The sequence below is a fragment of the Hyperolius riggenbachi genome, chromosome 5 (assembly GCF_040937935.1).
Source record: "Hyperolius riggenbachi isolate aHypRig1 chromosome 5, aHypRig1.pri, whole genome shotgun sequence".
Classification (NCBI taxonomy): Eukaryota; Metazoa; Chordata; class Amphibia; order Anura; family Hyperoliidae; genus Hyperolius; species Hyperolius riggenbachi.
Window position 1 is genome coordinate 14,056,426 of NC_090650.1, and position 15,351 is coordinate 14,071,776.

At 46.8% G+C, this 15,351-nt stretch overlaps 1 protein-coding gene across 2 annotated transcripts in view; it reads right to left on the bottom strand.

Moving 5' to 3' along the window:
* AGMO (alkylglycerol monooxygenase) overlaps nucleotides 1-15,351 on the bottom strand; it is a 292,271-nt gene that overhangs the window by 182,390 nt on the left and 94,530 nt on the right. For both annotated transcript variants that reach the window (XM_068235102.1, XM_068235103.1), the window contains exon 4: nucleotides 2,989-3,092. In XM_068235102.1, the coding sequence (XP_068091203.1) occupies nucleotides 2,989-3,092 (104 nt within the window). The remainder of the gene's footprint in view (nucleotides 1-2,988; nucleotides 3,093-15,351) is intronic.

A 15,351-nucleotide genomic window follows, 5' to 3' on the forward strand; every position in this document is an offset into this window, starting at 1 on the left:
CATGTGTGACACTTTTTTGCAGCCTAGGTGCGCTAAGGGGCCCAACGTCCTATTCACAGGTCATTTTGAGGCATTTGTTTTCTAGACTACTCCCTACGGTTTAGGGCCCCTAAAATGCCAGGGCAGTATAGGAACCCCACAAGTGACCCCATTTTAGAAAGACGACACCCCAAGGTATTCCGTTAGGGGTATGGTGAGTTCATAGAAGATTTTATTTTTTGTCACAAGTTAGTGAAAAATGACACTTTGTGAAAAAAACAATAAAAATCCAATTTCCGCTAACTTTTGACAAAAAATAAAATCTTCTATGAACTCATCATACACCTAACAGAATACCTTGGGGTGTCTTCTTTCTAAAATGGGGTCACTTGTGGGGTTCCTATACTGCCCTGGCATTTTACGGGCCCAAAACTGTGAGTAGTCTGGAAACCAAATTTCTCAAAATGACTGTTCAGGGGTATAAGCATCTGCAAATTTTGATGACAGGTGGTCTATGAGGGGGCAAATTTTGTGGAAACGGTCATAAGCAGGGTGGCCTCTTAGATGACAGGATGAATTGGGCCTGATCTGATGGATAGGAGTGCTAGGGGGGTGACAGGAGGTGATTGATGGGTGTCTCAGGGGGCGGTTAGAGGGGAAAATAGATGCAATCAATGCACTGGGGAGGTGATCGGAAGGGGGTCTGAGGGGGATCTGAGGGTTTGGCCGAGTGATCAGGGCCCACACGGGGCAAATTAGGGCCTGATCTGATGGGTAGGTGTGCTAGGGGGTGACAGGAGGTGATTTATGGGTGTCTCAAGGTGTGATTAGAGGGGGGAAATAGATGCAAGCAATGCACTAGCGAGGTGATCAGGGCTGGGGTCTGAGGGCGTTCTGAGGTGTGGGCGGGTGATTGGGTGCCCGCAAGGGGCAGATTAGGGTCTAATCTGATGGGTAACAGTGACAGGTGGTGATAGGGGGTGATTGATGGGTAATTAGTGGGTGTTTAGAGGAGAGAAGAGATGTAAACACTGCACTTGGGAGGTGATCTGATGTCGGATCTGCGGGCGATCTATTGGTGTGGGTGGGTGATCAGATTGCCCGCAAGGGGCAGGTTAGGGGCTGATTGATGGGTGGCAGTGACAGGGGGTGATTGATGGGTGGCAGTGACAGGGGGTGATTGATGGGTGATTGACAGGTGATCAGTGGGTTATTACAGGGAATAACAGATGTAAATATTGCACTGGCGAATTGATAAGGGGGGGGTCTGAGGGCAATCTGAGCGTGTGGGCGGGTGATTGGGTGCCCGCAAGGGGCAGATTAGGGTCTAATCTGATGGGTAACAGTGACAGGTGGTGATAGGGGGTGATTGATGGGTAATTAGTGGGTGTTTAGAGGAGAGAATAGATGTAAACGATGGATTTGGGAGGTGATCTGATGTCGGATCTGCGGGCGATTTATTGGTGTGGGTGGGTGATCAGATTGCCCGCAAGGGGCAGGTTAGGGGCTGATTGATGGGTGGCAGTGACAGGGGGTGATTGATGGGTGGCAGTGACAGGGGGTGATTGACAGGTGATCAGTGGGTTATTACAGGGAAGAACGGATGTAAATAATGCACTGGCGAATCGATAAGGGGGGGGGGGGTTGAGGGCAATCTGAGCGTGTGGGCGGGCGATTGGGTGCCCGCAAGGGTCTAATCTGATGGGTAACAGTGACAGGTGGTGATAGGGGGTGATTGATGGGTGATTGATGGGTAATTAGTGGGTGTTTAGAGGAGAGAATAGATGTAAACGATGGATTTGGGAGGTGATCTGATGTCGGATCTGCGGGCGATCTATTGGTGTGGGTGGGTGATCAGATTGCCCGCAAGGGGCAGGTTAGGGGCTGATTGATGGGTGGCAGTGACAGGGGGTGATTGACGGGTGATTGACGGGTGATTGATGGGTGATTGACGGGTGATTGACAGGTGATCAGGGGGGATAGATGCATACAGTACACAGGGGGGGGAGGGTCTGGGGGGGTCTGGGGAGAATCTGAGGGGTGGGGGGGTGATCAGGAGGGAGCAGGGGGCAGTTTAGGGACTAAAAAAAAAAATAGCGTTGACAGATAGTGACAGGGAGTGATGGATGGGTGATTAGGGGGGTGATTGTGTGCAAATGGTGGTCTGGGGGGTGGGCAGGGGGGGGTCTGAGGGGTACTGTGGGCGATCAGGGGGCAGGGGGGGGCAGATCAGTGTGTTTGGGTGCAGACTAGGGTGGCTGCAGCCTGCCCTGGTGGTCCCTCGGACACTGGGACCACCAGGGCAGGAGGCAGCCTGTATAATACACTTTGTAAACATTACAAAGCGTATTATACGCTTCCTATCCGGGGATCGTCGGGTTAACAACCCGCCGGCGCTTCCGATTGGCCGGCGGGTTGACGTCGCGGGTGGGCGGAGCCTATTGCCGGTGGATGCGCGCGCATCCCAGCGTGCGATCCCCGGCCAGAGAGTGCCCCAGGACCTGACGCCAATCTGCGTTACGTGGTCCTGGGGCTGCCACTTTGCCGCCGCCAATATGAAGTAGGCGGTCGGCAAGTGGTTAACTAATGCATCCTGATTGGCTGAACCCTCTTTCCCTCCTGTTTTCCCCTCCCGCACCTCTGTTCCTCTCTGATTGGCCAATATTTCTCATGCTGAGACAATGCACTTTCTATAGTAAAGGGCATGCAATGCATACACAATCAGGAAGAGGAGAGTAAGGAAGGAAATTACAGCAGGATTGGCTTCAAAATAGCCACAGTTTAATGACAAATGCTAAGAAGCATTTTTTCTTTTTTTACTGTAGAAAAATCACTAAAATCAAAACGTAGATAGTGCAATACATGTGTTATGTAAGTAGAGCAAGTATTTATCTACTTATACATGTGTTTTTTTTCTGAGATAGTATGGCTGACAGTTTCACTTTAACAAAAGTGTAAATTTGCTTCAAGGCCAGAGATAAGTGCTGATATCAGCCTGTTGCTACTTACCCAGCCAAAGTATTTCTGCAGGAAGGACTGGCGGAGGGCGGTGGTGAGGTTGTAGTCCTCTGAGCTGTGATGGGTCTGATGCCCGGCCCAGATTATATTCACCTCTGCGGAAGGACAAAACACAACGCTAAGCGACAAAGCCAAACATCCTGGAACTCACCGCACTATTCTCAGGGGCACGTCAGTAGTTGGTGAAGACCCTCCACACCCCTCTGCATTGCAGCCCCAGCATCTATGCCAGCAGGAGCCTATCTACATGGAGTTTGTATATCCTCCTCCTGCTAATGTGGATTTCCTCCCAGCACTGGCGCAGTAACTGGTTTGACCCTAAGCTAATGACTGGTACACACCATGCAATTTCCCATTGCGATCCGTAGGTTGCATTAACAATTTCCAACAGATCGGATCTTTTTTTGATCGATTTTCTGATCACTTATGTACAAACTCGATCAGAAAAATGAAGGGCAATCAGATTGGACTTGTCGGAGATGATTGATTCTAGCCGTCGATCTGATGGGAAATTGCATGATGTCTACCAGGCATAAAGTTATTGTGAGTTTAGATAAGTAAGGACTGCAAAGCACATTAGGAATACTATCAGAACGATGTAAATATATCATATTAGGGCTGGGTTCACACTTTTGCATTTCCCCCCCAAAATTGTGAAAATGTTCCATAGTTTCATCATTAGACCTTGCAGTTTGTTGGAAAATTTATCTTTAGAAAATGGAAACAAGAATTTTGATAAAAATACATTTGTGCGGTACACTGTAATATATACCAAGTTCTGAGTATTGTATACATATTTTATACGTTTAAAGAAAACAGACAGTGTGGGGTCCCCCCCCAAACCTCCATCAGGCCTGGAACCAACTAGAAATCGCAAATCAAATGAGCGTTTTGTAAGCGTTTTCATGAGCGTTTTCCGGCGCTTCTGTGAGCAATTTTAAAAACTGTAAGCTTTTTGCCAGCGATTGTGTAGCAATTTGCGATTAGCGATTTTAGTTCTGATTGGTCCTTTTAGTGTATCATATTTTTTTTACAGTTTTCAGTCATTTAAGATCGCACTCAAATCGCTATGTGTAGCGATTCATGAGCGATTTGCCAGCACTTCAATACATTACATTGAAGCACAAACGCTACCAAAATGCTGCACGTGCTGCGATTACGATTTTGCTCATCACAATCGCTACTTTGGAATTTGTTATATTTATTTACATTGGCAGAGCGTTCAGGGAAATCGCTAGCGATTTTAAAGCGCTCCCTAAATGTTAAAAAAATTGCTCTGGTGCGTTTCAGCCTCAGGCTGCAGACACACTATGAGTGCTTTTCTGACCATCAGAGGTTTCTGAACATTTGTTTTTACAAAACGGTCTCATTGACTTGCTGTAAAATCGCGGTAAAATCACGGTAAAATTGCCGTGGTTATTTGAAAAATCAAGAACACTGCAATTTTACCATATTTGTAATGCAAGTCCATGGGAGCGTTTTAAAAAAAATCTCCGAAAGCGCGGCTGACCAGAAAAGCACTCAGAAGGTGCTCATAGTGTGTCTACAGCCTTAATCCTTGTCACCCAAGCTGGTGCCACCAGGCTGGTATAGCCAGAGTTCAGAGCCCAGACTGTGTGGGGCTCCGCACCCTGATCTATACCAGCCCACGTGGTCCATGATGTTTGAAAAGGGGGGGGTGTCTCGTTTTTTTACTTATTCCTACTATTCTCCCTATTCTGGGTTCCTTACAAAAATCGTTTACCACTGCAACATGGTGATTTCACACAACATGAAAAATTTACAAATGAAATCTGCAAAATGAATTCAATTTCAAATTCTTAATCATGTGTAATCATAATTTCAACATTTTATAAGAAACTAGCTGATTGCCCGGCGTTGCCCGGGTATGCATTTGGCTGGTGTTGACTCTGCATAATTTTTCTAGCCCTAACACACAATTACTCACTGACCAAGTTTGTGAGCTTTGCGGTCTTTGGTATCAATAATTTGCATTGAAATGAAAAAAATCTGATTGGCTGTTTGTGGCTACACACCCTTTTCTGAATTTGAACCCCAGTCACCCAATAACCAACTGTACCAGGTTTGAGGCTTGTGCCATTAACAGTGCAAGAATGGTAGCAATTAAATATTCCCATTGAAAAGCAATAGGTGAAGTTTGATACACTTTTGTAGGCTCCACCCACTTTTCTGATTATTAATTCCAGTCACCCAGTGAACAACTGTGCAAAGTTTGCCATAAACAGTGTAAGAAGGGCTGCAGTTTTCACTTTCCCAGTGAAATTTGTTTTTGGCTCCGCCCACTTTTTGTAACCTGGACACACAGTCACTTCATGACCAAGTTTGTGAGCTTTGGGGTCCTTGGCATCAATAATTTGCATTTTCCCATGAAATGAAACAAATCTGATTCACTGTTTGTGGCTCTGTCCCCTTTTCTGAATTTGATCCCCAGTGACCCAATGACCAACTGTACCAGGTCTGAGGCTTGTGCCATTAACAGTGCAAGAATGGCAGCAATTGTAATATTCTCCTTGAAAAGTGACATGTGATTTTTGATTGGCATTTTTAGGTTCCACCCACTTTTCTGAACATTAATCCCAGTCACCCAGTAAGCAGCTATGCTAAGTTTGAGAACCCTGCCATTAACAGTGAAGAAGGGCTGCAGTTTACAATTTCCCAGAAAAATCTGTTTTAACTCCACCCACTTTTTGTAACCTGGACACACAGTCACTACACAATGACCAAGTTTGTGAGCTTTTGGGTTCCTGGCATCAAAATTGTGGTAATGGAAGCAGTTTATCCAGCAAAGAAATCTGGCAGTTTTTGGCTCCGCCCCTTTACTGAATTTGAACCCCAGACACTTAACGACCGACTGCAGCAGGTTTGAGGCCTCTGCCATTAACAGTGTAAGAATGGCTGCAGTTGCAATATTCCCCTTGAAAATCAAAAGGTGAATTTTGATTGTCTGCTTTAGGCTCCACCCACTTTCCTGAATATTAGTCCCCGTCACCCAGTTGCCAACTGTGTCACGTTTGAGAACCCTGCCAATAACAGAATGGCTGAAATCAATCTAACAAATCTGATTGGCTGTTTGTGGCTCTACCCCTTTAGTGAATTTGGACCCCAGTCACCCAATGACTGACTGTATCAGGTTTGAGGCCTCTGCCATCAACAGTGTAAGAATGGTAGCAATGTGAATAGTCCCCTTGAAAATCAATAGGTAAATTTTGATTGGCTGTTTTAGGCTCCACCCACATTTCTGAATATTCATCCCAGTCTCCCAGTGGCCAATTGTGTAAAGTTTGGAAACCCTGCCATGTTAAAAATTTAGTTGTTGGCGCCGCCCACTTTTTCTAACCTTGACATACAGTCACTCAATTATCAAGTTTATCAGCTTTGGGGTCCTTGGTATCAATACTTTGTATATTCCCATTGAAAAATAAACTAATCTTATTGGCTGTTTGTGGCTCCGCCACCTTTCTGAGTTTGGGCCCTAGTCACCGAGTGACTGACTGTACCAGGTTTGATGCATCTGCCTTTAACAGTATAAGGGCCTGTACACACTGCTGCGCTTTTAAAATCGCATGCGATTTTTAAATCGCAAGCCTTCATGAGAATAGGAAAGGCGCATCGCACCAGTGTGTACAGGTCTCCACGATTTTCATTATTTTTCAAAAGACCTTGCGATTAAAAAGCGAATGCGATTTGAAAAGCGCAGCGCAAGAGCAGCAGTGTGTACAGGCCCTAAGAGAATGGTATCAGCTTAAACATTACCTTTGAAAATTGAAAGGTGAATTTTTATTGGCTGTTGTAGGCTCCACCCGCCTTCCAAAATCTTAATCTCAGTTACCCAATGACCAACTGTGCAAAGTTTGAGAACCCTGCCATTAACGATGTAAGAATGCCTACAGTTTATATTTTCCCAGTAAAAGCTGTTTTTGGCTCCGCCTACTTTTTGTGACCTTGACACACAGTCACTCAATGACCACATTTGTGAGCTTTCAGGTTCCTGGCATCAAAAATGTGTGATTGGAAGCAGTTTATCCACGAAGGAAATCTGATTGGCTGTATGTGGCCCCACCCCTTTAGTGAATTTGTACCCCAGTCACCCAATGACGACTGTAGCAAGTTTGAAGCCTCTGCCATTAACAGTGTAAGAATGGCAGCAGTTTAAATATTCCCCTTGAAAATCAATAAGTGAATTTTGATTGGCTGTTGTAAGCTCTACCCATTTTCTTGAATCTTAATCGCATTCACCCAGTGACCAACTGTGGCAAGTTTGAGAACCCTGCGATTAACATTCTAAGAATGGCTCCAGTTTACATTTTCCCATTTAAAATGAACGGCTGAAATTTGATTGGCTGTTTTATGCTACGCCCACTTTTCCTGGATTTGTAACCTCGGTCACCAAGTGACCACCTGTGCCAAGTGTGGGGACTGTGGCTTGACTACTGTAAGAATGGCAGCCTTTTACATTTTTTCCATTGACTTGAATGGGTGAAATCTGACTTGCTGTTTGTAGCTCCGCCCAGGTGTGCAGGGGGGCCGCAAGACCCCCAGAATCTATTATCCCAGGTAGTAAGGGATCTGTGTACCAAGTTTCGTTCAAATCGGTCAAGCCGTTTTCGAGTGATCGCGGCACATACATACACACACACACACACACACACACGCACGCACACACACATACATACACACATCCGATTTTATATATATAGATTCTGTGTAATACGAAACTTGCACATTACAAATGTACAATCATTGTCTCTGGTCTCTGCCTCTGTGTAATACAACAGAAAGTTCATCCACAGCCCAAGACACACACACACACACAGGAGGACATGCAGACACACACACCAAACAGACACAAACACACAGGACACGCAGACACACATGCACCCGGCAGACACACACATACAGGAGGACATGCAGACACACACACACACACACGACAGACACACACACACACACACACGACAGACACACACACACACCAAACAGATACAAACACACAGAAGGACACGCAGACACACACACACACCCGACAGACACACACACACACAGGAGGAAATGCAGACACACACACCAAACAGACACAAACACACAGAAGGACACGCAGACACACATACACCCGGCAGACACACACATACAGGAGGACATGCAGACACACACACACACCCGACAAACACACACACACACACACACACACACACACCAAACAGATACAAACACACAGAAGGACATGCAGACACACACACACACACCCGACAGACACACACACACACACACACACACAGGAGGAAATGCAGACGCACACACACACCTGACAGGAACACACACACACACAGGAGAAAATGTAGATGCACGCACACACACCCGGCAGACACACACACACACACACAGGAGGACTCGCAGACGCACACAAACCCGACAGACACATACACAGGAGGACACGCAGAAACACATGCACCCGACAGACACACACATAGGAGGACATGCAGACACACGCACCCGATAGACACACACACACACACAGGAGGACACGCAGACGCACACAAACCCGACAGACACATACACAGGAGGACACGCAGAAACACATGCACCCGACAGACACACACACAGGAGGACATGCAGACACACGCACTTGACAGACACACACACAGGAAGACATGCATACACACACACACACAACAGACACACACATACAGGAGGACATGCAGACACACACACACAACCAACAGACACAAACACACAGGAGAACACACAGACAAACACGCACCCGGCAGACACACACACACACAGGAGGACATGCAGAAGCACACAAACCCGACAGATACACACATACAGGAGGACATGCAGACACACACACACACACCTGACAGACACACACACACACCCGACAGACACACACACACACACACACCAAATAGACACAAACACACAGAAGGACACACAGACACACACACACCCGACAGACACACACACACACACACAGGAGGAAATGCAAACGCACACACACACATCCGACAGACACACACACACAGGAGGACACGCACACACACACAAATCCAACAGACACATACACAGGAGGACACGCAGACACACATGCACCCAACAGACACACACACAGGAGGACACACAGACACACGCACCCGACACACACACACACACACACACACACACACACACAGACACACGCACCCGACACACACACACACACACACACACACACACACACACACAAGGACATGCATATACACACACACACACACACACACACACACACACACACACACAACAGACACACACATACAGGAGGACACGCAGACACACACACACAACCAACAGACACAAACACACAGGAGAACACACAGACACACACGCACCCAGCAGACACACACATACAGGAGAACACGCAGACACACACACACACGAGGACATGCAGAAGCACACAAACCCGACAGACACACACATACAGGAGGACACGCAGACACACACACACATACAGGAGGACACGCAGACACACAAACAGGAGGACATGCAGACACACACACACACAGGAGGACACGCAGACGCACACAACCCCGACAGACACACACATACAGAAGGACACGCAGACACACACACACACACACACACACACAGGAGGACACGCAGACGCACACAACCCCGACAGACACACACATACAGAAGGACACGCAGACACACACACACACACACACACACACAGGAGGACACGCAGACACACACAAACAGGAGGACACGCAGACGCACACAAACAGGAGGACACGCAGACGCACACAAACCTGACAGACACACACACACACAGGAGGACGTGCACACACAAACGCACCCGACACATACAGACAAGCTACGTTGCATGCAGCTGAATGATAACTGTGTGGATCGGCGGCCCCCTTTGTCTGCCCACTCTCCCATCTGCTGAATAGATCAGAGCAGGTTTTTTTAGTGAATCGCACAGCCGTCTTCCTGATGATGTCATAACCACAAGTACATGTGGAGAGCCGTCGCACTGAGGGTGAACCGGGGCTGACTAAACGACATTAGCAGCCTTCAACGCCGGTCCAGAGCAAGGCTTCCAGCTGCACTGCAAGGCCAGACCAAAAATAGCAGCCCGGCGCAGTCTGAGCAAGCGAATCCTGCCAGGGCAAACAACCCCGGGCGCAGCTGCGAGCAGAGACAGCGACGGAACAGAAGCCGACAGCGGCAGAAACCTCATCGCTCCGCACCGCGTGCATGCTGGGGGATTACAGACCACTTTACGTGCGGGACGCCGGCCAAGAGGAGGAAAATTCTGCCACTCCGACCCGAAATAGACTCCCAATCTCAGGACGGTGGCGGAGAGAAATATAAACATCCTTTCTGTATAAATCACATCAAGCAACCTCAAGGCTACGCTGTAATTTCGTAGAGGGAAAAAGAAAATCAAAGAAGAAAAATATCCGAAAGTCAGAGAGACATTTTGTAATTTAAAGGGGAACTCTAGATCGAAGGGACATTATCCACTAAAGCTACGTACTCGCCACCCGACAGGTCCCACAACGCCCCCTTGACGACAGTCGTCAAGCGGCGCCTCTTCCTGCTCACGTTGACACACGACTACAGGACGGGCGCGAAGGGAAGTAAGCGATTGCGGTACTTTGTGCGTAGTTGTATCCGCAGTGTCCGTCACTTAACGGCACGCGACTGCCGTGGGGGGTAACATCGTTTAACACAATTATGTTAATCAATGTTCCTCGACGCCGAAAAAAAAAAATCGCCGCAAATATCGTCAGGTGGGTACGGAGCTTAAAGGGATCCTAAACTGATATGGATTTTTCCTTTTAAAATAATACCAGTCGCCTGACTCTCCTGCTGATCCTGTGTCTCTAATACTTTTAGCCACAAGCTAACAGCTCCCCCAACAATTACTTTCCCTTCCTGCAGCACTCACACTAACGTCTGTTGATCTCTACTTCTCGCAACATCCACCCACACCCCTTTCCTGGCACCCAGTATTCACATGACACCAAGTACCTGCACCCAAGGCTGACATTGCACCCAGTACTCACACCTGCACACAGCCTCCACATGGCACCCACTATCTGCACCAAGCACCCACTTAAGCTGTACCCACACCCAAAGTACCTACATTTAAAACCCACATGACACCCAATGTCCACCCATAGCCAGCACCCAGTACAGGCATGGCAACTTTACATGGCTGTGACCGGGGGATGGGGGGGGGAGGTAAAGGTCACATGTCACTGCAGGGCAAAGGGGCTTGAGGGGGGAAGGTCCCCCACCACTTGTAGGTACTACTGGGCATTTTGCATTTTTTTTTTGGGGGGGGGGGGGCTTTTTTAAAATTTGAGCACCCCCCAATTAAGGACCCTCTGCACCGCCCTGTACTTGAGGGCCAAATTTAATGGCTCTGAGGGCCAGATCTGCCCCGCAGGCTGGAGTTTGACATGTATTGTTTAGAGATTTCAGCAACAGCGCTCAAAGCCTGGAGACCAGAGAAGTTCTGCTGGTTTTGGGTTGTTTAAAACAAACATAGCCAAGCACAAGAAAATAAAATGAAAATAATATGAAATAACATGAGCAGAACGGTGCTCGTGGATTAGGACATCTCAGCATTGTATTTTTAGCGAGAGTGAAGAATGTCGCAGCACAAGTAAAACGCGGGCTAAGCGGAATATTTGGCTCAATCATTAAAGCAACAATAGACCACCCATGTATTGCTGGCTTCAGTGAGGTCATTATATCAGCTGCCTGGAGATATAAATCAGATACTTTGTTTCTTTTCCCTTTGTTTGTAGGATGTGGGCGGACCGAAAGGGGAAACGATTTCTATAAAGCTGATTGGGTGGCGAAGTGACTGTCACACATACACACAGCGTGTGACCTGCAGGAGAGGACATTCCGTGCGTTGGTCTTGCTCCGCCTCTGACGCATGCTGGCCAATGATTATTCTTTAGTGAAAGATACAGCCTGGGGCTCTGGAAGGTTGTGTTAGAGGATGTGGCTGTTGAGGGGGCTCCTGACTAGAGCCTGGTACATACATTCAATTTTGGTTGGCTAGTGATTGGCCAATTTTTCCACCTCCACGAAGTATAAGAGCTCACCTACACAATCTGTTCATAGTATTCAAAATCGGTTGGACCTCATTCTACATGGAGGTGATTGTCCAATCAAAATGGGTGTACACATAACCAATTTTAATTGGCGAATCATAATTGGATGTGTGTACTTGAAAGAGCCGGGACAAGGTCCTTAAGCACCCAAAGGCTGAGACACCAAAGTGCGCCCCTCCATCCCTCCCAGCCATCACACACTGATTGCTATTAGACTAAGAGGCGCCCCAGGGCCCCCAACACCTTAATCTCTAGTTATCTGGCTTGCAGTCACTGCCATGTATCCCCTTTTCTTATTTCTCTCAGCTTCAAACACAATAGGGGAATGATAGCTGAGTGAGTTGTGCGCCCCCTCCTACACTGCGCCCTGAGGCTGGAGCCTCTCTTGCCTCTGCCTCGGCCCTGCGCCCCCTCCTACACTGCACCCTGAGGCTGGAGCCTCTCTCGCCTCTGCCCCGCCCTGCGCCCCCTCCTACACTGTGCCCTGAGGCTGGAGCCTCTTTCGCCTCTGCCCCGCCCTGTGCCCCCTCCTACTCTGTGCCCTGAGGCTAGAGGCTCTCTCACCTCTGCCCCGCCCTGCTGCACCCCCTCCTACACTGCGCCCTGAGGCTGGAGCATCTCTCGCCGCTGCCCCGCCCTGCGCCCCCTCCTACACTGTGCCCTGAGGCTAGAGCCTCTCTCGCCTCTGCCCAGCCCTGCACCCCCTCCTACACTGCGCCCTGAGGCTGGAGCCTCTCTTGCCTCTGCCTCAGCCCAGCCCTGGTAATTGCCCTAAAGCTTGGTACACACTTTCTATTATGATTGGCCAATTTGACCACCTCCATGTAGCACAGTATGAGACTTAACAGATATTGATACGAGTGACACTGTGCAGGTTGCATAATGCATGCAAAGCTCCCAACTGTCCCTTTTTCGGAGGGACTGTCCCTCTTTGGGAGTCCTGTCCCTCTGTCCCTCTCATTTGTCCCTCTTTCAGGACTTCGTCCCTCTTTCTATGTAAATATATATATTTCTATACTAAAAATGTGTTTGATTGACTCTAAACTTTATTCCCAACCTTTAAATTGATATATTACTAATTTTAAAGTGTTACTATGAAGGAAAATGAACCAGGATAGAAAGGACCAGTGTGGTTTGAATTATAAAACAACATATGTTTCTTATGAAATCTTTATGGTATGCGTGACTAGGGGTGTGATGGGGGCATGATTAGGGGTGTGGCAGGGGCGTGGCTGAAGTGTCCCCTTTTCTCAACTCAAAAAGTTGGGAGGTATGTGCATGCGTTATAATGTGTGTGAACTGCAATGAGACTGAACATAGAATTTAAAACGCGTACATCAAAAAAGGGCGTCGGGGAAAAAAGGGTGTGTGGTGTAAACGATAAGCAGTATTATCGTTTATAAAAATATTGTGTAGAATTTCGTTTACAAATAGTGTTTTAAGAATTTATAAATCATTAAATAATGTGTATGAAATCGGCAATTCTTAAAACGTTAATCTTCCCTGTTTCTAAACTGAAACTTATAATTACGTTTGTTAAAAAAACAGTATTATTTGTTTAAACATTATAATTATATATTGTTATGAATAATGTTGATTTATCGTTTATTATTATAATAAAATGTGAAAAAATTGTTTATAACAATTATATTAATATAAGTACATTCATAATATCTGTTGATTAGTATTATTAAAATTGTACTAAAACTATACCTAACCCTACTCTCACACAGAACCCTCCCTGTACCTATCCCTAACCCCTAGACCCCCTGGTGGTGCCTAAACCTAAGACCCCCCTGGTGGTGCCTAAACCTAAGACCCCCCTAGTGGTGCCTAAACCTAAGACCCCCCTGGTGGTGCCTAAACCTAAGACTCCCCTGATGGTGCCTAAACCTAAGACCCCCCTGGGGGTGCCTAAACCTAAGACCCCCCTGGTGGTGCCTAAACCTAAGACCCCCCCTGGTGGTGCCTAAACCTAAGACCCCCCTGGTGGTGCCTAAACCTAAGACCCCCCTGGTGGTGCCTAAACCTAAGACCCCCCTGGTGGTGCCTAAACCTAAGACCCCTATGAATAATAATGTTTTACAAACATTAATAAATTAAAAATTTAAATAAAAAAAAATTTAATATTTTTTTTTGGGTGGATAATAATGTTTTAGAAATGTTTTACAAATAGTATTTGTATAAAATATATTGCAATTTACGTTACGTACTGATCGCTTTATTTTGTGAATAATAATGTTTTACAAACAGTAAGGGATAAAACTTTAAATAATGTTTTAATTAAATAGGATAAATATGTTTAGTATCTTTATAAACGTTATTCCTCACGGGCTCATTTTGTAAAGTTAAATCATCACAAGCACAGTTATAAAACATTAAAAATCTCCGGGCGCCGTTTGTAAAACGTTAATAATCTCGGGCGCCCTTTTTTCCCTGTTCGGCGCCCATTAAACGATATTTATAATTGGAGTGAATGGGGCGCCCTTTTTGTCCACTTGTCTCATGCGCCCAAATCTCCTGCTTCCGTCCTGCGGATCTTCTGCCTCTAATACATGTAGCTATAGCCCCTGAACAAGCATGCAGCAGATCAGGTGTTTCTGACTGAGCCTAAGGAAAACGTGGACATTACTTTGAAAATCAGTTTTCTTTCAGTTAAAATGGAGAACAACTGATTAAAGCTAAGTACACACTTGAGATAAAAGTCTTTTGAAAAAGGCAAGATCACAGACCAATCTTACCCCCTTCCATGTAGTATGAGAGCCACACCTACACAGTCTATTCTATGGAGCTGAACTCCCCATCAGACAGAAATCTTACCCCCTTCCATATAGTATGAGAGCCACACCTACACAGTCTATTCTATGGAGCTGAACTCCCCATCAGACAGAAATCTTTGCAAGATGCTGCACACAAAGATGCTGTACACATGCAAGGCACGTGTTAAAGGCTTTGCAGGGTGCTAAGTAGTTTGCACGGGCAAAGCTGTTGCTGTTCGCATGCTACTTTAGCGCGCTTACAGCGTTACACGGTAAGTGCATACGGTGCTACGCTCCATTCGCGTGATAAGTTGTCACTTCACGTGGTATCATGCTAATTAGCACGTGAAGCGGCTGATTTTGCACGCAAAGCGCTACGTGCAAAACTTTACGCGTGCAGCGAGAAACTTTACGTGCGTAAACTCTTACGCGCATATTAGCGCCTGCAGAGCCAGTTT